The sequence below is a fragment of the Mesoplodon mirus genome (assembly GCF_964341445.2).
Source record: "Mesoplodon mirus genome assembly, chromosome: 2".
Taxonomy (NCBI): Eukaryota; Metazoa; Chordata; class Mammalia; order Artiodactyla; family Ziphiidae; genus Mesoplodon; species Mesoplodon mirus.
The window spans coordinates 199916658-199941284 of NC_138977.1; the positions used below are offsets into that span (position 1 = coordinate 199916658).

General features: G+C 46.2%; 2 protein-coding genes across 4 annotated transcripts in view; one reads left to right on the forward strand and one right to left on the reverse strand.

Moving 5' to 3' along the window:
* The window catches only part of MMS19 (MMS19 homolog, cytosolic iron-sulfur assembly component), a 33344-nt gene extending 22313 nt beyond the window's left edge, over positions 1-11031 (reverse strand). For both annotated transcript variants that reach the window (XM_082631350.1, XM_082631349.1), the window contains exon 1: positions 10904-11031. In XM_082631350.1, the coding sequence (XP_082487476.1) occupies positions 10904-11015 (112 nt within the window). In that variant the 5' untranslated portion in view covers positions 11016-11031. The remainder of the gene's footprint in view (positions 1-10903) is intronic.
* A 694-nt stretch (positions 11032-11725) lies between these two features.
* UBTD1 (ubiquitin domain containing 1) overlaps positions 11726-24627 on the forward strand; it is a 59045-nt gene continuing 46143 nt past the window's right edge. The window contains exons 1-2 of one of the 2 annotated variants that reach the window (XM_082641421.1): positions 11855-11943; positions 16920-16958. Coding sequence is in view for 1 of the 2 variants with exons in the window: in XM_082641420.1 (XP_082497546.1) it covers positions 11874-11943 (70 nt within the window). In the remaining variant the exon portion in view is untranslated. Of the gene's footprint in view, positions 11944-16919; positions 16959-24627 lie in introns of both variants that reach the window. The other variant, XM_082641420.1, reaches the window with a different exon arrangement.

Here is a 24627-nt window from a genome sequence, read left to right on the forward strand (position 1 = left end):
CAAGAGAAGCCACCACAATGAGAAGCCCACGCACTGCAACGAGTTGCCCCTGCTCGCCGCAACTAGAGAAAGCCTGCAAGCAGCAACAAAGACCCAACGCAGCCAAAAAAAAAAAATATATATATATATATATATATATATATATATATATGTGAATATCTGAATGGTGAAAACTTTAAAGAACCAGTGAGAAAGTTACTGTGTAAAAAATAATACATAATTAGGGCTTCCCTGGTGGCGCAGTGGTTGAGAGTCCGCCTGCCGATGCAGGGGACACGGGTTCGTGCCCCGGTCTGGGAAGATCCCACATGCCACAGAGTGGCTAGGCCTGTGAGCCATGGCCACTGAGCCTGCGCGTCCGGAGCCTGTGCTCTGCAATGGGAGAGGCCACAACAGTGAGAGGCCCGTGTACCGCAAAAAAAAGTAATAATAATAAAAGTAAAAAACAAAAAATAACCAGTGTAGTGTGAGTTCATATTCAAAGAAATCAATGGTACAGAAATAGAATAGAAAATACAGAAAGAGACACAAATACATGAGAATATGATTTTAAAAATCATATTTCAATTAATGAAAAACAGACTATTCAATAAATGGTGTTGGCATGATTGGGTAAATATTTGAAACAAACAAACAAACAAAAAAACCAATGGCTCGGAATCTTTCACCAAAGTAAATTTCAAATGGATTAAAGAAAAAAACACAAGAGAACATTTCTAAGTATAACGTAGTTATACTTAGCCATAAAAGAAAAGATTGGTTAAAATCAGCTACATTAAAAAAAAATTGAATTTTCTGCAAGGCAAAAACAAACATCATAAGACAAACTGGGAAAAAATATTTGCAATTCTTTTTTTTTTTTTTTTTTTGCGGTACGTGCGCCTCTCACTGTTGTGGCCTCTCCCGTTGCGGAGCACAGGCTCCGGACGCGCAGGCTCAGCGGCCATGGTTCACGGGCCCAGCCGCTCCGCGGCATGTGGGATATTCCCGGACTGGGGCACGAACCCGCGTCCCCTGCATCGGCAGGAAGGCTCTCAACCACTGCGCCACCAGGGAAGCCCTGCAATTCTTATAACAAAGGGCTATTTTACCAATATAAAAAGCACTTCCACAAGCCATTGAGAAAAAAGACCAACGACCAATTTAAAAAGATGCTCAACCATATTAACAGGAATGCAAATTCAACTCCCCAAAACGTTGGTTTTTAACATACTAGACTGGCAAAGATCAAACATTTTGTATCACGCTTATGTTTGGTGATGGTGCGTGGAATTAAGGCACTCTTAAACACTGTAGGTGGAGTAAAAATTGGTACAGCCCTTTTATGGAGCACCCCCCCACCTTTTTTGGCCACGCCTGTGGGGCATGGAGGATTTTAACTGCTTGACCAGGGACTGAACCTGTGCCCCCTGCAGTGGAAGCGCGGAGTCTTCACCACTGGACCACCAGAGAAGTCCCTATGGAAGGCAACTTGAAAATACTTTTTAAATTACAAATGTATGTAGGCTTTAACCCAGGGAATCTTCTCAGAATTTATCCTATATACTTGTAAAAGTGCAAAATAATGCATGTACAAGTTTTTTCATTTCAGAATGATATTAATAGCAAATGACTGCAAACAACAAATGGCTGGGACATGGAAGCAACCTGTGTCCACCGACAGATGAATGGATAAAGATGTGGCACATATATACAACGGAATATTACTCAACCATAGAAAGGAATGAAAGTGGGTCATCTGTAGAGAGGTGGATGGACCTAGAAACTACAGAGTGAAGTAAGTCAGAAAGAGAAAAACAAATGTTATATATTGACACATACATGTGGAATCTAGAAAAATGGTACAGATGAACCAGATTGCAAGGCAGAAATAGAGACACAGATGTAGAGAACAAACCTACGGACACCAAGGGGGGAAAGTGGCAGGGAGGGTGGTGGTGGTGGTGGTATGAACTGGGAGATTGGGATTGACATGTATACACTAATATGTATAAAATAGATAACTAATAAGAATCTGCTGTATAAACAATAAATAAATAAAATTCAAAAAAAAAGAAACAAGTTAAATAAGTTATAGTATATCCATAATGGAATTCTCTGTAACTACTTAGGAAAAAAATTGAAAAAAGACTGAGGAACCTGTGTATTTATACAGATAGTGGGACAAGATTTAAAAGCAGAACATAAATAGAGTGTACATAAATAGTATATAGTATGTAGACAGCATTGTTTTTAAAGGGAGGGAGAATTATTTCTATTTGTATTTATTTATCTCTCTAGAAGATGAAAGGAATTAGTAACACTGGTTGTCTCTAGGGAGGGAGACGGGTAGCTGGGGGTTGAGAGGTAGACTTAAAAAAATGTTTTACACTTTGGAATAATTTTAGATTTAAAAAAAGGTTGTAAAGACAGTACAGAGTTCCTGTATACCCCTCACCCAGTTTCCCTGAATGTTACCATCTTACATAGTACATCTGTCGAAACTAAGAGAGATTAGCATTTGTATATTACTTTTAATTAAACTCTAGACTTTATTCAGATTTTACCAGTTTTTCCACTAATGTAATTTTCCTGTTTCAGGATCCAATTAAGGACACCACATTGCAACTAGCCATCATGAATCCTTAGTCTCCTCTAGTCTGTGAAAGTTTCTCAGTCTTCCTTGCTTTTCATGACCTTGGTATTTTAAAGAAGTACTTTATAGAATGTCCCTTGATATGGGTTTCTTTGATGTTTTCCTCATGTTTAGCCTGGGGGTATGGATTTGGAGAAAGAATAGCATAGAGGTGAGGTGCCTTTCTCATAACATCATATCATAGGTACAGTATATCAACATGACTTATCACTGGTGATTTTAACTTTGATCACTTGGTTAAGGTGGTGTCAGCAGGTCTCTGCACCATACATACTGTTACTATTTTTTCTTTTCCCACACTCTTTCCTTTGGAAGGGAGTCACTAAGTCCAGTCCACAGTCAAGGGGAAAGGGGAGATTAAGCTTCATTTCCTAGGAGAGTATTTATCTATCTATGTTATTTGGAGTTATTCTAAGGAAGATTCATCTCTTCTCTTTTCTTCATTTATTCAGTTGTTTACATCAGCATAAGCTCATGTATATTTTATGCCTTGGGTTATAATCCAATACTATAGGTTATTTTAAAATTTTTTTATTTTTTGCGGTACACGGGCCTCTCACTGTTGTGGCCTCTCCCATTGCGGAGCACAGGCTCCAGACGCGCAGGCTCAGTGGCCATGGTTCACGGGCCTACCCGCTCCGCGGCATGTGGGATCTTCCCGGACCGGGGCACGAACCTGTGTCCCCTGCATCGGCAGGCGGACTCTCAACCACTGCGCCACCAGGGAAGCCCCAATACTAGGTTATTTTGTTGCTAAAATTTTCTATCTTTGGCCGTGGGGAGCTTTTTTAGGTTGGCACCAGTGTCCCTTTGACATGCCCCATCCTTTTATTTTTTTAAGTGCTTTCTTATTTTCTGGCACTACAAAATACTTCAGGCTCATCTTGTAACTTCCCTGCCCCAACCCTTGAATCAGCCTTTTCTCCAAGAAGCCCTGGTTCCTTTTATTGGAGAATAGTATTAAAAACCAAGATCTGGGTGTAACTGTGCTCATTGCTATTGGGGTGTCACTGCTTCTAGGCCCTCCTCAGCAGAGAGAGCTGGGAAATATATGTATGTACTCTAACCCATGTATACACACATATTACCATTATGTCTGTATCTAACCATATATATTAAACTAAACATAAGATCATATTAGTCTCCTCTCTAATCTAGTGCCACAGGGTTCATTCTAGCCTTCCCCCTTGCTTATTTGTAATTTGTTTCTCTGACAGTGAGAAACCTGGTTCCCATGATCTATTATACCATTTATTATTCTTTTCAACACTAGTGTAGCTAATAAACTACTTTCAGAATTGTCAGCCTCTGTGAGAAACAAATTTATAAGCACAGTACAATATTTATGTACAGTTTTGTCTTTAGCCTTATAGTCTCCAGACAAAATATTGTTTTCCAAAGTCACTTAGATCAGCTTTTCCCCCCACCCCCTTTTGCAAGGATATACCATACACTAGTAATATAGTAAATTCATTTGTCACAGTCTGCATGCTATCTTGGGATGGAAGGGAGACTTCTCACTGTGTATCCTTTTGCACCTTTTGAATGTTGCACCATGTGAGTGTATTACTTATTTTTGAAAATGCAATTTTAACAGCACAATGGTAATTCACATAGATCTAACAGAATCATTTTGGGATAAATATTCAAAGGAGAAACGAAGAACAAAAGGTTAGCCATCTTCCTAAGTGTTTGATTAACGTAGAGGAGTTTTAGCTCAATAAGGTGTGGCAATCAGGGAATTACCTTCGCAGCCTGTTCTGGGTCCCCAACCCACCTACTTGTAAATGCAAGACCTAATTAGTCAGCTCTCGCCAACACCAGACTTTGGCTAGGTGAAAAACAGGCTTGAGAAAACTCCTAAACTTCCAGTCCCCCTTAAGTCTGTGGTCTCTGAACAATAGCTGTGAACTGAGCTGAGGCGCAATCTGGTACTAGAGTAAGAAGTCCAATCTGACTGAGGAAGGGAGTGCTCTAGTTGGGATTCATAGCTTGTGCCTGGCACCAATTTAGACATCAGGCACTCTTAGCCTTACTCGTGCCAGGATGTGGAAGGCCCAGTGCTGCCCCTGCTCCTGAGAAAGAGCCAAAGGGAAAAATGCGCCAAGCTGTGGGGTGGGGGAAGGGGCAGCAGCTAGACTAAAAAGACAAACCAAGGCACTGACAGTTGTTCTACACCCAATTTCTTAACGTCAGTACTTAAGAGAGATACCCATTTCTGGGTTACAAGGTTGCACCATTTGGGAGGGTGGAAAAGGGTACTTTTCTGGAACCTCCTGGACAGAACCCAGGAAACTCTGCTGAAAAACCCATCTAAAAAATAATTTCAGGGCTTCCCTGGTGGCGCAGTGGTTGAGAGTCCACCTGCCGAGGCAGGGGACACGGGTTCGTGCCCCGGTCCGGGAAGATCCCACATGCCGCGGAGCGGCTGGGCCCGTGAGCCATGGCCGCTGAGCCTGTGCGTCCGGAGCCTGTGCTCCGCCACGGGAGAGGCCACAACAGTGAGAGGCCTGTGTACCGCAAAAATAAGTAAGTAAATAAATAATAATAGTAATAATTTCAGTAGCGGCCACAAGGGTGTTAGCACGTAGGAAGCCACAGGGGACTGATAACTGTTACTGAACTGAACTGAACCATCCTTCTTCAGCAACACCATCAAGGTCCTCTGTGTATGCTGGGCTAGGGACTCTCTTTGGAAGTACCTCAAGTGCTGTTAAGACAAAGTACCTCACTATTAGGCCTCACTCAGTCACCTCTAATTTTTTCATTAAAAAAAAAAAAAAGTGAGGTATAATTTACATACAGTGGAATGCACAGTGAACGTATAATTTGATTAGTTTTAACAAAAGTATACCCACAGTAATCAACACCCCAATCAAGATATAGAATATTTCCACCACCAGAGAAAGTTTCCCTCACACTCTCTACTAGTCAATCTCATTGCTATAGGTTGCCTCAAATTTTATAAATGAAAAAGAGTTCTTCAGCATTCAGTATACATCATTATGAAACTGGCTGTTTTACAATTAAAGAAACATCCATTTGCATGTGATTTCTTGAATCCCAGTATATGGGTGAATTCTCCTGGCAAAGCCCTTTAGTCTTCATACTTTCACAAAGAATCCATCTTGAATTAATGCAGCACAAACATAAAAGTGAAGTATAAAAGCCATACAAAATTAGGAAAAAATGAAGAAATAATAAAGCTATTGTAACAGTAAATAAGAGTAAGGAAAATGGCAAATAAGGTGGCAAAGAACTAGAATCAGTATTTTGAAGATGTTTTCACAAAGGTGACTAAATCTAACATCTTATTCTAGTTCTGTTGAGCCTACCTTAGAAATGTCTTTCAAATTTTCATCTTTTCCTTTTCATCCCTGATAACCAGACTATACAGGGACAGCTGTCAAAATAGCCTTCAACTTGTTAGTGTAATGAAAAGGTTCTGTAATTTTTAGATAGTGGTGGTAGTTGTAGAACACTGTGAATGTACTAAGAGCCACTTATTTATACACTTAAAAAGGTTACAGTGGTGAATTTTATCTCAATTAAAAAAAAAGCCTTCTGATCCATCCCTAATCTATCTAAAATGCACAATTACTTCCCTGCTCACCAATCTCCCTTTGCCCCTCATTGCCTAAGACCTGACTCCTTGGCTTGATGTCATTTACGATTTAGCTCTTAATCCCCTCCAGCCTCACCTTTGATCATAACTCCTATCATTCAGTCGCATGAAATCTCAACATGTCAAGCTCTTCCATATCCTTAAGCCTGGAAACACATTCCCTTGGTTTGGAATGCCTCTTTCCTGCCCTTGTCAGTCTGAGAAACTTCAACACCTCAAGACCCAGCTCAAATGGCAACTGTTCTGTGAAGCCTTCCTTGATTCCCAAAACAGAATTACTCCCTCTTACACGTTCCTTGAATCATTCTTTTTTTCTTTTTTTTTTGCGGTAAGCGGGCCTCTCACTGTTGTGGCCTCTCCCATCGCGGAGCACAGGCTCCGGACGCGCAGGCTCAGCAGCCATGGCTCACGGGCCCAACCGCTCCGCGGCATGTGGGATCTTCCCGGACCGGGGCACGAACCCGCGTCCCCTGCTTCGGCAGGCGGACTCTCAAACACTGCGCCCCCAGGGAAGCCCCCTTGAATCATTCTTTAAAAAAACTGTCATGTACGTTTGGTTTCATTTATCCATTCAACATTTATTGAATACCTATTATAAATCAATTACTGTGTTAGGACTGGAGAGAGAAATATAGACAGGGAGCTTTTAAGGAGCCCAGTCTGTTGGGGCAGAAAGACATTTAAAACAATCAAAGAACAACAAGTACAGTGTTACCACAGTGGTATAAACAGAGCCTGGGGTAACATAGGAAAGGAGTAAAATTCTTGGGTGTATGGGACCGTCCAACACTAACTTTAAGTGATTAGTTCTCTTAACAATAAAAGTTCTTCCAAATGAAAAATACCTGGAAGTACTGTTAATTATGCACTTGGACTCTAGGGATGAAAGAAGCTAATAAAAAGTTAATTTTCCTAGGGGTAGTCTCACTGGCATAAGAAAAATAAATGTAAGTTCCTTTCCCTATATAGGTTGGTCTACGTTTTTCCAATGTGTCCAAGATCTGTTCTCTCAAAATGGACCTGCTAGCACCTGCTAAATACCCACTCCTTCCTCAGCAGGGCACCAGTCCGTGTGGGGCACTGAGGAGTCATCAAAGGAGTAGTTATATGGGCACGGACATAGAATGCACCATCAGACCTCTGTCTGATGGAGTTGCAGCCTCTTGAGAATCTGGAGTAGCAGCCAAGGGGGAAGGGGAGGGGGGGAGGATGTGAAGGAACAGGAGAGAGAAAAATCCCAATCAGGACTCAGTTCCAATCAAGCGCTCAAAATGCCCTTTCTGCTGAGAATGCCACAGACATTTCTCAGAACTATATTTTACTTTTCTTTAACAGTTTTCTGGTTTCAAGAAGAGTGGTCTCCTCATGGAATTACAAATGTAGGAAAATACAATAAAGACTGAAATGAAGGCAAATCCAAATAACCAAGAGGAAGAAAATTTATATCCATCACCTATAAATCCAACATGTTCAAAATCAGCTCCCTTCCCAATTTTTGGACATAGTACTTTTCTTTTGCTCATCTTCAGGCTCAAAAGCTTGAGGTCATCTTAGAGTCCTCCCTCTCCTCCAAGCCCTATAACTAATTAGCCCTCAAATTCCAGATTCTTCCTTCAGCATCTTTTATTTCATTCATTTATACCACCTACTTATGCTAGTCTCCAGGAGACTATGGTGGTAGAAGCAGGCAGGTAGGATGTGGAGATGTGTACAGAAGTAGCTACTAAACAGTCTGCGAATAAGTATGAGCGGTTGAGAAATAAGTACCACAAAGATTCTGAACTGTGAGATGATGTCTGGCTGGAGTAATCAGGAGACACTTGGGGGCAGGCAGTGAGCCCTCAAGCTGGGCCTTTAATCCCAGGCCTAACTTTAATTAGATGGAGCCAGTGGAGGGATCTGGGAAGCAAAGCAATCAGGGGAACAGCAAATCAACTGGCTGCCTGGAACTAAAGATCCAGGAGGGGAGTGGTAGCCATTGAATGCCTGGCTGAGCAGCCTTTAACTCTTAGGCTGCCAGGTCATTTCTCTTCCATCATTTGCACCTTTACATCTGACACCTACTCTCATCAGGAACCCAGGTGCAAAACAAAGTTGGTGGTAGCTGCCTTTGTGATCACAGGACGTTCCTTCTGCAGTTACAATTTGTAGGAGAGGCTGCTGCTATGAGTGGCTGAATAGAAAGCTGGTCCCTTCAGCACCAACAAAGCTTGACTTAGGCTGGAGGATTAGAAAGCACATCTTATTCTGGGGATGCTTCAAAACTCTTGTCAGCCTTCAACAACCTTAACTAAGGCTGTGATCTAAGATTGAGAATACCGATTTAATCCTTCTCAAATTCATCTTCACTATGGCTCCCTTGCTCAAGGATCTACATTGATCCCAATTACCTACAATAGGTCATTTAAATCCCTCTGTTTAGAATCCAAGGTTAGGCATCATCCAACCCCACCAAACCTTTTCAACCTTATCTATTATTACCCCTCTGTTAGTTATCTGTTATTACCAACCTCCTTTCCTAATCAGGAGAGCTAAATTACAACAGGGCTAGTGTTACAGTCTTAGCTGAGCTAAATTTAAACTAGACAACAGTTTAGGCCACTTTTTTTTCAGGCACAAAAAATATAAATTCTACAAAAATATTTATAAGAACTTGGCGGTCTTTACTCATGCTGACTTCTCAAGTGTGTTCTGAATTTGAAGAACCCTAAATTAATGTGTTCATAATGTATAAATATGAAAAAATAGTTACAAATAACACTTTTTATAGTAATGTTCTTTATCTTTTTTTTGTGTGTGTGTGGTACACAGGCCTCTCACTGTTGTGGCCTCTCCCGTCGCAGAGCACAGGCTCCAGACGCGCAGGCTCAGCGGCCATGGCTCACGGGCCCAGCTGCTCCAAGGCATGTGGGATCCTTCTGGACCGGGGCATGAACCCGTGTCCCCTGCATTGGCAGGCGGACTCTCAACCACTGCGCCACCAGGGAAGCCCTGTTCTTTATCTTGATAGTGGGTAGGTGTAAGCATTTTTCAAAATCAGTGAATGGATGCTTAAGATTTGTACACTTCATTGAATACAAGTTTTACACCAAAATTTGTATTAAACTATAAACAAACCCTAGTTAATGATATGCATACCAAAGCAGTTAGAGGGAAGTGTACTGCTATCTGCAATTTAAATGACGGATAGATACATGATAAAGCAAATTATATTAAAATGTTAATGGTAGAATCTAGGTGGTGGGTGTATGTGTGTTTTTCTTATGAAAAAATTACTTAGACTTTGCTGTATGTTTGAAAATTTTCATAATAAAACATTGGGAAAAATGACATTGATAATACACTGTAGTTATTAATCATAAGCACTGACGACACACTATACTGTACAAAGCTGTAAGAAGTTAACTTAGTGGAAAGGCTACATCAGGCATTTATTTGCTCCTTGATGCTCCCATGTCACCCTGCACATACCTCTTACAGCCCTTTTCATGGTGTACTATCCGTTTGCATGGCAGTCTCTCCCACTACATTATAAGTCCCTGGCAGGCACAGATCTAGCGTAATTTGTATTTATATCCCTATTACTTTGCATTGTGTTTCAAGACTAATATGTTTAATAATGGTGGAAGGATTGAATTAAATTGAAATATTGCTAAGGATCAAAGTATTATACTTCTGGCAGATTCACATTATTCATTTCTCACATATTCTAATAGTGAATATGTTCAATTTTCAAGAGAAATGTATCCTTTACTTCTCCCCAAACACGCAAAATTTCCAAAAATAGAGACAAAAATCATCTGTACTGACAAGATTATTTTGTATTCTATTACTTAAACACAAGGTCTGAAGGCCTCCTAACGTTCAGTAACTTTTTAGATTTTTTTTTCTAAAAGAGTGAAGTCTCAGAATTCCAAGGAAATCTGTAATTTGTTTTATTCAAATCTTAGATAAGCTGTCAGAACTAAGAGATCCCTAAACTGATCAAAAGCAGGAAAGTGGAGTTCTGGGGAAAAGATAAAAACAAACTCCACGTTAAAAAGTCACAAAGCAAATTAATCAAGAACTTTACCAAGAAACGGAGGGAAAGCCTTAAGGAAGATACGCAGAACTTCTCAAACTCCCCCTAGACTGGTTTCTCTCCTCCTCTCTCCAACTACAGCCAGTCAGATATCCGGCCGCCCGGCCAGTCCCAGCATGCCACGCGACTGGAGCTGATGCCGCTGAAGATGCTTCTTGTCACGTCAACTTCCTAGAAACAACGTGCTTTCGCGGCGTGAGCCCGTGATTCTGAACTGCAGGACCTGGGTCCGAGTCCCAGCTCCCCCACCGGCCTGATTTGAGAGTCTCTTGCCCTCGCTGGGCCTGTTTCCTCATCTGTGAAATGGTAATTAATCTCCTAACCCCGGCCGGCGCACAGGATGGCTATAAACCGAGACAAGGGGCGTAAGGGCGCTTTACGGAAGACTGCAAGCGACTCGCAATTTGTTATGGCTCTTAAGCACGCGGTGTTCACAACCAGCCCCGGACCAATCTCTCAAAGTCACCGCTGTCCCTCACTCCCTTCCCTCCCGGCGCCTGTGCTGAGGCCGCTCCCTCCTGGAGGCCCCCAAGCGGAAGCCGTGCGGCGCCGTCGGCCGTACCTGCAGCCACTTGGTCAGCGGGGCCCTCCTGCTGACCCATGACGAAGTCTTGCACGAGGCCCCACAGGGCGCTCGTAGGCGCCACCGCCTCCAGAGCGGCGGCGGCGGCCATGACGCGAACTGGAAACCGTGGGAGGGGAAGTGGGAGGTGGCATGGGACGGGCCTCTCCGCGCACGCGCCTCCTGAGCCAATTGCCTGGCGAAAGCTGAGGGGGCGGGGCGCTCTCTGGATTACGTGCCTGCCGGCTCCAGGCCCGGCAGTTCCAGGGAGGGATGGGACGGTCCCTCCCCAAGGGGCGGGGCCTGGAGTCGGGGCGGTGGCTCAGGGTGGGAGGTCTGCTGATGGGCACGCAGCCGGGGGTCTTTGAGGGCGAATGATTCCCAGCCCAGCTCCCTGGTAGAGGGGCGGTGGGGCGGGCACCTGGCTGGGTGGGGCCGAGGGGCGGTACGCACCCTGGGGGAAACCAATGAGAAAACAAGGCCGGCCCAAGGGGGCGGTGTCGTCGGTCACATGCGCACCTGGGGGGGCGGTGCCGCCGGCGCGGGCACCAAGAGCCGATGGCAGGGAGCGGGGCCGGGCTGGGGCGGGGTTAGGCAGGTGAGTGACAGGCTCCGGGGGGCCGGCCGCAGCTGGGAGCCCCGAGCGAACTGGGAGTAGCTGCGGCGGTGCCCGCCCCCTCTCTCCGCCCCTCCAGCGGAGCTGGTCTCCGGCCGGGCACCGTCGCGGGCCCCCCTGGCCCGGCCACCTGGGACTGTGCTGGGTAGTCGGCCACCTCCCTCTCTCCCCTCGCCCGCAAAGTTTGTGGCGAAGCCGGTGCAGGGGTAGAGCACGCCCCCGGGGGAGATCGGGGAGCGCCGGATGCCGGGCGGCAGGAGCCGTTGACCCGGGACGCCGCCGTCCGGGGCAGGAGCGCGGAGCAGCCGACCACCCCGCCGCCTCCGGTGCATGGGGCCCGGCTGAGGAGCCAGCATGGGCAACTGCGTGGGGAGACAGCGCCGGGAGAGGCCGACCGCCCCAGGACACCCCCGCAAGCGAGCAGGTAACGACAGGGAAGGGAGCAGGGTCGTCGGCGCCCTGCCAGTTGTCCTCCTTCTTGCCCGAGACTTGGGCTTCCCGAGCGACCTCCCACGGCTCCTGGCGCCTGGGTTTCCCCGATGGCTGCTCCGGAGCCAGACGGGGTCCCCCTGCCCAGCCCCGCGGGCCGGGGGAGCCGAGTTGGGGCAACCGCGAGCGCTGACCCGGCTGCGAGCCCAACTCGCTCCAACTGGGAAGCTCCGGGTGGGGGTGGGGGCGGGGGCAGGAAATGTTTGCAGACCGCAGCTGGGCCGGCGGCGGGGAGGAGAGCCCCGGGCGGGGGCGCCGCTGGCCCGTCAGCGGTGCCGGGGTCGGACGCCCGCCCGTCGGGGCATGGCGCGGACGGCCAGGCGTCCCCAGAACTCGGGACGAGCGAAACGAGAACAGTCGCTCCTTCCAAAGACTGTGTCATTATCGGGCTGCAGATCGTGTCTGCCGGAATCCGACTTGCAAAAGCAGCGCAGGACTCTGGGAAAGAAATCTTTATTTTTCCCGCAGGGCTTTTTAGAGCCTCCCGGTCGTCTGAGAGTCTAGGAAAGGTGGGGTGCGGGGTGGGAATCGCACTCGGGTTGTTGGGATCCTTCCCAGCCTTGGGAATGGGATCTGCTCCCTGGTGATCCGCGAGGGCCGGCAGCTCCTTCTCACTTTCTGGGTACACTCCTCCTATCCTGGCGCTTCGCCTGGGTAAGAGGTCTGGCGGTCGTTTCCCCGGGTCTTGTACTCACTTCACTTCCTTCTCCGAGGGTGTTGCGAGGGCCTTCTGAGAATGATAAAATCGCAGACTTTAGAGCTGAAAGAGACCTTCGAAACTTGTCTAGAGTCCAGATAGACCTACCTCCTCTTGTCTATGAAAAGCCCAGATCCAGAGAGGTTGAGCAGCTTGTCCCCAGCCACACAGCTAGTCAGTAGTACAGCTGGGGCTAGAATGCAGTCTCCTGTTCCACTCAATTGCCACATATCCCTTTATGTAAGAGGAGCCACAGGCAGAGTTGTTAATGAAGTAGAAACTCTAGTTGGAGTTTCCTGTCTCCTTTGACACCGAAGGTTTGTGTTGCTTGAGTTCCGGAAATGGGACGGAAGATGAGGGGAAACATGGGGGAAGCAGGGAAGGATGTCTGTGTGGTGGACAGGATGACTTGTGCAAGAAGCAACATGTGTTTATAGGGAGGACGACGTAAAATTTAGCGTTGAAGTCCTCTTGTCTGAGGGCAACCCTGGCCATTCTTCGGACTGAGGAAAGTTGATTCTCAAATCCAAAGGCTTTCTTCCTTTCATTCATTCACTTATTCAACAAATACTTATTATTTATGTGCTCAGCCCACATAGTTGATTTGTAGCATTTTTAATTGTTGATAACCCTCTCCCATTTGAAACTCCAACACCTCCCCCAACTTTTCCCTCCTTGGCATTGTTTTTTGTCTCTGATCGCTCCCGCCCGCCATCACCTCCTAGTGTGGGACGCCCATGGTTCAGTCTGACATTCCGTTTGTTTCTCTCATCATGCTCCCTCCCGGAGGAATCTTACTCAGCCCCCCAACTCGTCCATTGGGAAGGCCCCTACGCTGTATCTTCAACTATTGCCTCTCCGACCCCAGACTCATATATCTAAATGCCCACTGGACACAGATGTAGTTAACCTCAGGTTCAACAGTTCTAAAACCAGCTCTGCATCTCTCCTCAACTAGCTTCCCTTTACTCTTCCATTCTTCCAGCTGCCTAAATGTATACTTTGAAGAATTCTCCCTGCTGTCTTTGTCTCCATGTCCTGGAGGAGTCATTCAGCGGGCCCTGCTGGTTCTTCCTTCAGCAGGACTTACAAACCTGCCCCTTGTCACCTCAAGGCTAGCTCATCTCCCAGACTGAAGTTAGTTCCCCACCAAAGGCAAATACATCTTCAGTTATTCATCCAGTGCCTGCACATGGTGGTGTCCCAGAAGGCATTTGTTAAATTAACGTGTCTGAACCCTGTAAGTTCTATGTTCAGAAATCTTTCTGCCCCTCCCACTCCTACAAGGACTTTAACTTTCAAGGCTGTTCAAGTCTGGTCCAGTCCTACCTTTTAAGGCGTGATTTCTTTCTCTTCTTTGACATTAATGTCACCTGTGTTTGCTCATGCCCTTTCTCCCTTCTTATCAAGAGCCTTTCTTCTCTTCAAGGTCCACCTCAAATCCCTTATCTTTCTGGAAGCACCTTGCCTGACAAGTCCCCCCCACCTCCCAGCAACCATAATTGCTCTTTCTGAGAACTCCTGCAGTCCCATTATACCACTTACTTAACAATTATCTACTCCATATTATTAGTCATTTCTTTGATGTTACAGTCATATCAGCGACTGCATTGCAAGCCTTGAAGACCTTGTGTGTGTGTGTGTGTGTGTGTGTGTCTCTGTCTCACTCATTCATATAGTCATACACACACACACACACACACACTAGGCACTTAGCACAATGACTTGTACAGAGGAAGCACTCAATATTTGTTGATTTTAAAAGGCTTACACGGGAATTCCCTGGCAGTCCAGTGATTAGGACTTGGCTCTTTCACTGACGTGGCCTGGGTTCAGTCCCTGTCGGGGAACTAAGATTCCATAAGCCATGTGGCGCAGCCAAAAAAAAAAAAAAAAAAAAAAAATTAAAAAAATAGATTAAATAAATAAATAAAATTTTCACCTAAATGTTTTACTGAGGTATATATCTGCATTTAAAAAAAATCTGCTAGCGTATCTTTATTTCACTTCTGTGGGTCCTACTATGAATAGCTTTATTCATACAGTTCAAAGCCAAGGGGAACTCTGGAGGATGACAAGTTTGGTATAAGGGACGGACTCTTTCTTTTCCTTTTAAGTAATTTATTTATTTATTTATTTATTTTTGGCTGCGTTGGGTCTTCGTGGCTGCACGTGGGCTTTCTCTGGTTGCAGTGAGTGGGGACTACTCTTTGTTGCAGTGCACAGGCTTCTCATTGCGGTGGCTTCTCTTGTTGCAGAGCACAGGCTCTAGGCACACGGGCTTCAGTAGTTGCAGCATGCAGTCTCGGTAGTTGTGTCTCACGGGCTCTAGAGCGCAGGCTTAGTATTTGTGGTGCTTGGGCTTCGTTGCTCCACGACATGTGGGGTCTTCCTGGACCAGGGCTCGAACCCATGTCCTCTGCATTGGCAGGCGGATTCTTAACCACTGCGCCACTAGGGAAGCCCGGGATGGACTCTTTCTTAACTTCACAGCGTGCACCTGACATTCCTGTGACATCTGCAATTTACCCTTTGACAAGGACATAGTTTCATGTTGTAAGACTAATGCCTAAAACTCCCCCTGCCTCCCACCATAACTCTTATCTTTCCTTCGCTACTGCCGTAGTGGGAAGAAACCCTCAACAGAGAGCTAAAACCTGACTTCTAGGTCTAGGCCTGCAGCTGGGTAACCCTGGGCAAGTCATTAACCCTGTCTGGGTCACACTTGCAATATCTCAGAAAGGGAGGGGGCTATACCAGCTCATTAGAGCTGTTTTTTTTTTTGACGGTACTAGGGCCTCTCACTGTTGTGGCCTCTCCCATTGCGGAGCACAGGCTCCGGACGCACAGGCTCCGGACGCGCAGGCTCAGCGGCCATGGCTTACGGGCCCAGCCACTCCGCGGCATGTGGGATCTTCCCGGACCGGGGCACGAACCCGTGTGCCCTGCATCGGCAGGCGGACTCTCAACCACTGCGCCACCAGGGAAGCCCTAGAGCTGTTTTTATCCTCTTCACAAAGGCAGCTGTTCTACACTGGAAAGTTAATGAGCTGAAATCTTACGCATTCTTATGTCATTCTTTGGCCTTTGTTCTGTCTTCCTAGTCACCTGATGGGTGAAGCAGAGACACAAGGCCTACCGGTCGGGGAGTCTTCCAAGAGCTAGAAGGATTAGGCGGTACTCTCATCTCGTCAAGATTTGTGGTTGTCACTCTTTTTTTTTTAACCTATTACTCTTAATACATTCTCGGTAGGTCTGAGTTCTTTGCATGCTCCAGAGAATACGTGGGGAATTACTCCTTTGGGGGGCTCCCACCAACCCATGCATATACCCTGGATAGATCTGATATCTCTGCCCATGAAGTGGGTGAGGCAGCCCCTCCCAGGCCCATCCTGGGGAGAAATAGAGGTGGTAGAACAGGCAGGTGTCTTGCCCAGTTCCACCCTTTGAGAATGTGGCAGGGCTGAAACCCAGCTATCTGTGATGTGCCAAGCATATCCACTTACGTTCTGGAATCTCAAGCTCGGGGTGGACAGACCCAGAGCCCTGTTTTGGGCTGGCTGGGCTTGGCTCTGTGGTTGCAAGAGAGCCTACTTCTCATTGTGTGGGCTGCTGTGGCTATTCTTGAGGGAGTAATTGGGCAACTTCTCCATTTGCTCAGTAAATATTCACTGAGTGCCAGGCACGTTGCTGGCTGTGAACAGACAGGGTCCTTAGCCACATGGAGCTTACAGTTTTGGGGGGGCGCAGACAGTAAACATACAAAGTGTGTGTGATCATACATAGAAATCCTGTATGATGATACGTACGATTTTGTATTATTACATATGCTGGCGACTCCCACATGTATAATTTCAGCCCCGTTTCTCCAACTCCAGCCTTGTATATTTTGCTGCCTGCTCAACACACCTAATGTCTAAAAGCCTTCTCAGTTTAACATTTCCAAAACAGAATGAAGGCCCACCCCACCCCCTGTCCTCCCAAAGTCAGCTAATGGTGATTTCATCCTTCCAGTTGCTCAGGCCCCCAAAACTCTAATATCATCCCTGACTCCTCCCTTTTAATCCCACCTCCACTTAATCAATAGATGCTGTTGTCTTTGCCTTAAATGTATCCAGAACCTGACTCTCACCATCTTCACCACTTTCACCCTGGTTTAAGCTACCATCCGCCTTTTAACTGACCTTCCTGCTTCCTCCCTTGTCTCCCGACAGACTATTTTCATCACAGCAGCCAGAGAGATGCTGTAAACTGTAAGTCAGACTTTGTTACTCCTTTGCTCCCCATCTCATTCAGAGTCCTTGTGTTGGCCTACAAGACACGATAGGATTTTCAGCACCTTGCCTTTCCCCAGCCATCTCTTGTTCTTCATCCCCTGTTCCACCCCCTGAAATCTGAATGGGTCCCTCTCTCTCCTCCTCCAAGGCTCCTCCCTTCTTGTCAGTCAAGGCCTCCCAGGCCGTCCTTTTAGAAACGGATCCCCTTCCTTCCACTACCTGCTCTCAGCATTATCTACCACCTTTTCCCTATTTTATTTTTCTCCCTGGCACTCACCACCACCTGACATTGGCTATCTCCCCTACTACGTGTGACCTGAGATTTTAATTTGTTCGTTCCATGGCACCTAGAGCAGCGCCTGGCATGTAGTAGGTGCATAATGAATATTTGCGGATGAAGCTAGTGTGTAGAACAGAGGGGGTAAAGTCTGTAGAAGAGCAGGGATGAGCAGCCCTGATTGCTGTCTCATCTGAGGTGGGTGGATGTATCCTAATGGACGGGTTTAACTGCAACCCCAAAGTGGTGTTCTGTTCCTGGGACTGGCTTCTCTCTCGCCCCAGGCCTGGGTAAGGTCTCAAATACCTGGGATGTAATGTCCCATGGTTTGGGAGCCTCTTGCTAGGAGATGCTGGGGCTGCAGCAGGAGGACAGAGTGAAGCCCCTTACTAGGGTCCCAACCAAGCAGTTAGCACTTTCTTGTTATTTTACGTGTGGAACTATGTAAGAGCGGACCTTTCTCCCAGGCACACATGGTATTTGTGGTCATTAACTCAAGAGGTGGGTGTGGGGTGGTCTGACAGAGTGTGAGGCAGGAAGGCGGGTGATGTGGACTCCAGGCCTCTCTACCCATCACATTGACTTGCTGGGGAATTTTTAGAATCATAGAATTTTAAAGCTGAAAAGGAACTTAAAGATGTCTTTAACCTCTTTTTCTTTTCCAGCTATTAAAAAGGGAATAAAAGTATGTCTACTCCCTGCCAAGTTCACAGAAATATGGTGCAACCTATATAAAAACTGCATAAGCTCCTTTAAGTTTTGAGTATGCTAAGGTCAAGAAATTGTGGTCAAGGTTGAGCGTATTCAAAAGGGAGGGGGTGTGGTCTCTTTGCCACTTTCTTGAATGGTGATCTTGGGCAAGTCATTTGTTTGCTCAGTTAATCATCTCTTTAAAAAAAAAAGATATTTCCAGTTTACTTCAGAGAGATGTTGTGGGGATAAAATAAACTAACATTGTTTTTAAAATTACTTTCACGGCTTAATGGTCTGCTCAAATATGAGGTCCCGATCCAGAGTGTCATCTGCCTTTGATGGGAAATAAGGCCTTGGTTCTCTGCTCCTTCTTAGTTGTGTGTGCAACTTTGGACAGGCCTCTTGATCTCTTTGAGCCTCAGTTTCCCCATTTGTACAATGGGATGACTGCTGCCCTGCTCACCTCTCAGAGGGATTGTAAGAATCAAGTGCGATCCTGGATGAAAAGAGACTTTGTGAACTTATGAAGTTCCCATTATTCAAAGGTAGAGGATTTTTACACACAAAAACCATAGCCAGTGATTTTCCCCAGATCATTGAAGCTTACTCTTTTTTAAAGAGCAAAACTATAAAAGAAATGTTTAAAAACTATTTTTGGATGGGAATCTTTCTGAAAGGGATGATATGCTTCCCAGCAAAGTATACTGAGCATGAATAACCTCTTCTTTGCAACTTGGTGGTGTTGAGTTTGGACCTGTATGTACAAAGCCCTGCTTGGTGGAGATGGGGACCACAAAAGCCTCTTTCTCTCAAAAGCCTTTATCTCTGAAAGAAGGTGAGGGTGAACTTGTGGCAGGTGGAAGGTAAATTGTTGAGGAAGAGCCCATTACACAGTGGCCTGCCTCGAGGTCCCAAGCAGTATTGGTGTGGGTAGCCTCTTGAACCCTGTTCTGGGCTCTGAATGAGAATAGCGGGTCCTGCCTGATCAGTTACTGTACTCACGACAGTGTGAGGCCCCCAGGCTTTTCAGAATGTAGGGCATTGGGTCCCAAACTAAATGGTTCCCAGCTGCTGTGCTTTTGGGGTTCACGTTTCCACCTATAATTGTTGCTCTGTCTTCTCTCTGGTAGTCAGTGTCACTTTTTTTTTTTCCTCATTAAAAAACTTGTGGTTAAATATACACAAGATAAAATATACCATTTTAACAACTTTTAAGTGTACAGTTCTGTAGCATTAAGTATATTCACACTGTTGTGCAGCCATCACCACCATCCATCTTCACAGCTTTTTCATCTTCCCAGCTAAAAATCTGTACCTATTAAACACAGACTCCCCATTCTCCCCTTCCCCAGCCCCTAGCAACCACCGTTCTACTTTCTGTCTCTATGAATTTGACTACTCTGGGTACCACACAGAAGTGGAATCAGGCAATATTAGTCCTTTTGTGTCAGGTTTATTTCACTTAGCATAATATCTTCAAGGTTCATCCACATTGTACATGTGTCACTTGCCTTGCTTTTTAGGGGTGAATTCTATTGTATGTCTATACCACATTTTGCTTATCCATTCATCTGTTGATGGACACTTGGGTTGCTTCCACCTTTTGGTTATTGTGAATAATGCTTCTATGAACATGGGTGTACAAATATCTGTTCGAGTCCCTGCTTTCAGTTCTTTTATGTATATGTCTAGAAGTGGGATTGCTGGATGATATGTTAATTCTGTGTTTAATTTTTTGAGGAACTGCCATACTGTTTTCCTCAGTGGCTGCACCATTTTACATTCCCACCAACAATGCACAAGGGTTCCAATTTCTCCACATCCTAACCAATGCTTGTTATTTTCTGTCTTTTTGATAATAGCCATCCCGATGGGTGTGCAGTGGCATCTCACCATAGTGGTCACTTCTTGAGATCCTGACTACCAGGCTCAAATAGCAGCCCCTCCAGTTTCCTGGGGGAACATATGGCTGAGATTGTTAGACTCGTACCTAGAGAGAGAGTAGATGGGCTCAAAGTGAAGCCCGAGGGGCCCTCCAGTAAGGGAAGTACAGGAGTTTGGGCAGGTAGAGTCTGTGACATCTTTTCTGGTCAGTCAGAATCTGGCTTGCTTCTGGGTTTCTAATAATGTGGTCGATGGCTGGGATGGGTGGACAGTGGCTTCCAGTTAAGCAAAGCAGTTCTTTGTTGTTACAATTCATGTGGCTCCCAAAGAACGTTGATGCTGCCTTACTCATATTGAGCGCTCCCTTTTGCACAAGAGGTGCAGGACTGTGGTTCAGGTGGGAGCACTTGGGATGGGTAAAAGGCAGGGAGTATTATAATGACATGGCATCCTGGTGAGCTTGTCTGCTGCTCCAGGCCATGTGCTTCTCTCTAAGCTGTTGGGGACAAGATCTCCCTGCTTTCTGAGCCCACAGGGAAGGAGGACCAAGCTTAGTGTGCCCTCACACCTCTGACCAGCCCCAGGCCCTCAACTTGTGTCCCTTATTGCCCTCGGAAAGGGGAACCTGTCAGGAAAAGGGCTGGTGCAGGGTATGGGGTGGGGGGAGTAGGGGGATGGGAATGGCTCCTCGTTTGTACCTGTCTCCTCTGGGAGGCTGCCACCAGAGCCCAAACCTAGGCAGCCAGCCAGTTACCAGGCAGCCTGGATCTTAGAGGCGAGCCTGTGGACTTGGAATTTTGTTGTTTTTAAGGGCTTGTAGAGATGAAATTAGCAACAGCTCACCTTTGCTGGGTGTGTACCATGTGCCAGGAGCCTCCTGTGCAGTATCTTGATTAATCTTCACATCCATCCTATGGGTGGATACTATTATCACCTTTTCACAGAGGAAGAAATTGAGCCTTAGAAAGGTAATGTCTCCTCTCTAAGGCCATGCAGCTTGTAAACAGCAGGGCCTGATCTCAGAGCCTGAGCTTTTGGCCCCTGTATAGTTTACCTTCCCAGGAATGGGAGGAAGAGAGCACAGGGTTTTTTTTGTTTTGTTTAAACAAGAGTTTATTATTGAGTCCCTTCAGGCACCCTGCTCACCTTGTTCAATCATCTCTTTTGATTCTCCTCATTTTGCCTTATGAGAACATTCCTACCCAATTTACATAGGGGAAAGTAAATTGATTTCTGGTGGTCACAGGCTGAGCAGAGGCAGAGCTGGGACTCACTTTAATACTTTGACTCGAATTTCAGTGCTCTGAGCTCATTCAACTGTGTTGCCTCCCCCCATCCCCATGAGAAGGATCAGGAGGTGGCTGTGAAGTCTGCAAAGCTGCAAGGACTGGAGTCACTCCGCTCCCTTCCCATTGCTGTCTCCTCCTCCTCTCATTTCCTCACCCCCAGACTATATCTCGGGGTCCCATGAGTCCATCATTATGCATCTAGTACTTGGCACTTTGGCACATAGTAGGTGCTCAGTAAATGTGCATTGCATGTTTGAGGGCTGAGTGTGGTGGAAGCAGTAGAATCTCAGCCAAATTGTTCCTGAAGAGGAACACCAGCAGAATGCAAACAGCATTGTTTCCTCCCCCTTCTCCCAGAAGGAACCTCCACTTCCCAATGCCCAGATGCCAGGGACTTGAAGAAAAGAGTGCCTTGGCTCTGCAGACTTTGAATTATCCCCAAATTTCCAAGGGAAAAGAGGCAACAGAGTCACGTTAGCAAAGTGCTTGCAGGATCAGGTGTCATTCTTTGTAATGAATAAGACTAATGATCCCTTGCTCTGTTCATTTTGCCGTTTTCAAAGTACCTTCTCAAATATTACGTATCATTTGATCCCCACAACCATCCTGTTAGGTGATCAGGGCAGGAATCATTTTTCCTGTTTTACCGATGAGGATACTGAGACTTAGGATGTTAAGAGCTGCCCAAGGTTGTTGACAAGTAAGTTAGGCAGAAGCCATGGGAGGCAGTGGCCCCTCTGCTTTCTCATTGTGGTGAGAAAGCCTCAGGTCAGAGCCTCCGTTTCTGCATCTGTGAAATAAGGACAAGAGTAGACCACTTCAGGTATTCAGGGATTAAATGTGATGATTTGTGTGAAGTGATCAGTGCAGTGCTCACACACAGGAGATGCTTAGCAAATGATGGCAGTGGGCCATTAATGACAATAACCTAGGCTAAGTTCATTGTTTCTTTGGGGACTTGTATTCTACTGACTCTTGCTCAGCTCAGAGTATTGGGAAGAACAGAGTGTAGCCTCCCTTACCTTGACGTGGGAAGTCCGACTCTGGCCATCCCCTGGCCCTTCCCCTGCACTCAGAGTGTATAGCAAGGGCTGACCCTGAATTTCTTTTGATTTGCAAAATCTGCGGTCTTTCAAAGAGGACGTTTATAAGGTAGAGTTTGCTTTTGGTAACAGGTAATTATGACAATTATGACAAATATTTTATTCACTTAGTATCCATTTGCATTTTTTTATCCTAGCTCCTCCAGCTCATTAGCTGTGTAATCTGGGCAAATTGTTTTGGATTTGGGGGCCTCACCTTCCTCACCTGTAAAATGGAGATAACAGTATCTACTCATAGGGTTATCTTGAGGATGAAATGAGTTAAAGCACGTAAATCCTTAGACTGGTGCCTGGGGCATATTAAAATATTCAGTAAATAGTAGTTTTTTTTTCATTATTATCAGCATACTTGGCACTGTATTTAAGCCAGCTGTCCCCAGCCTTCTTCTTCCCCCCAAGTTGAGATATATGGCCAGTGAAGTTCATATACAAGACCTAGCTTCTGCTCTGTATGTAACCTGGCAATTTACCATTCTTGTAACTCCACTCATTCAGGAAAGCAAACGGGAAGCAAGTTGCACAAGAGTGATATTATTGTAGAGATAGCCTTGAATCTAGCTTCATTTTTTTTTTTTTTTTTTGCGGTACGCGGGCCTCTCACTGTTGTGGCCTCTCCCGTTGCGGAGCACAGGCTCTGGATGCGCAGGCTCAGCGGCCATGGCTCATGGGCCCAGCTGCTCCGTGGCATGTGGGATCTTCCCGGACCGGGGCACGAACCCGTGTCCCCTGCATCGGCAGGCGGACTCTCAACCACTGCGCCCCCAGGGAAGCCCCTAGCTTCATTTTTTAAAAAATGTGAATCATTCACAAAAACTTGAGAACTTCAACTCTTGTTAGTTACAGATCTCTTGCAATGTCCCGCATATTCTTGCCGATTCCAGCAACAACTAGTAGCTACTTTTCTGGGCTCTCTTGGAACAGATGCAAACACTTCTTGCCTGGTAGGTCAGGGCTCGGGAGTGCCCTCAGTGTGCTCATCCTCAGCTTGGCAGAACATGTCTGGGTCTGCTAGGGCTTCCTTCCTGGAGCCTGGCACCTCCTCCATGAACTTCCAAGAAAGCAGTGATAAACATCCACAGCAGGGCCACTTTTCCACACTTGATACACAACTCCCTGCAACTGGATTCAAAAACAATTGTTTTATAGTTATTATATACTGCTGTTTATTGAGTACCAACTGTGTGGCAGGCCCTGCAGTAGGTACTTCATACACATCTCCTCTAATCCTCCTGTTAATTCACTGCGAGTCATGTTGTCCTCATATTAGGGGAGAGACTCCGTGTTACTAACTATTGCGCCCAGGGTCACATGGTGCGAAATGGAAGATTTCCGATCCCAGATTAGTTTTCAATTTTCAGCCCTGCATTCCTTCCATGAAACACCTGCCTCACTGTCAGTTTCAACTGAGGGCTCACCGAGCCCTAAACAGGTATAGCTGGTTTACTGACGTCATTGCCACCCATGACTATCAAGTAGTCTGCTTCTGCCAGTTCTTGCACTATGTACCCCGAGTATGTTAGAAAGTGCACTTTGCGACAGACTTCATGGGTTTGTCCCCCCTTCCACCTCTCCCCACCTACCCCTACTGAGTGTCTGCTAAACAGACCACACTGTCCTCTGTAACATGGGATATCACACATGGCATTGATTTTTTTCACATATGCAATGCCCTCTGTTCCCCCAAAATAGATTGTCACGTGGCCGGAGCATTTCCTTTCACGAACCCTCACAGCAGCTCCAGGAATCACCCCTGAATCAGTCCCGTTTATGTGGTGATTACCACGTGCATTAGGCACCCTGCTACGTGTTTGACATCACTGTCTTCAGTGTTCATGTCAGCCCCAGGAGGTAGGCATAATTACCTCCACTTTACAGATGAGGAAGCTGAGGCTCAGGGAGGTTAAGACCCTTGTCCACAAAAGTGGGGGAACTGCTGTTTGAATCCTAGTAGTTGTACCCCAGGGGCCTGTATCTTAACCGCTATGGGAAACTGCCCCTAAATATTCACCATAACTGCCTTGTCCCGGCCATGGTGTTAGCACAGGGCGCAGCGTGAAGAGTCAGTTCCTTTCCTCAAGGAGCTCATGGTGTGGTGGGCTGAATAATACTGAGCTTCTGTGATCTGTTTTTATTTATTCCATTTCCATGTGGGCACACCCAGGTGTGCAGATTCATGACACACAGCTCCGAGGTTGCAGGGTGAGCTGAGGGGACAGTCCCCGGCGAGCTGGCAGTGCTCTGTACGTCTGTGTTTATGCCCCAGGTTTACTTCTCCGTTTGCTATTTGCCCTTCATCCCTCTGGGCTCTCACATCAGGTTCATAGAACCCAGAGTTCATCCGGGTCTGGCCCAGTGTGATATTCCTGTTTGTAGCCCAATGCAGGGCTGGCTGGCGAGGA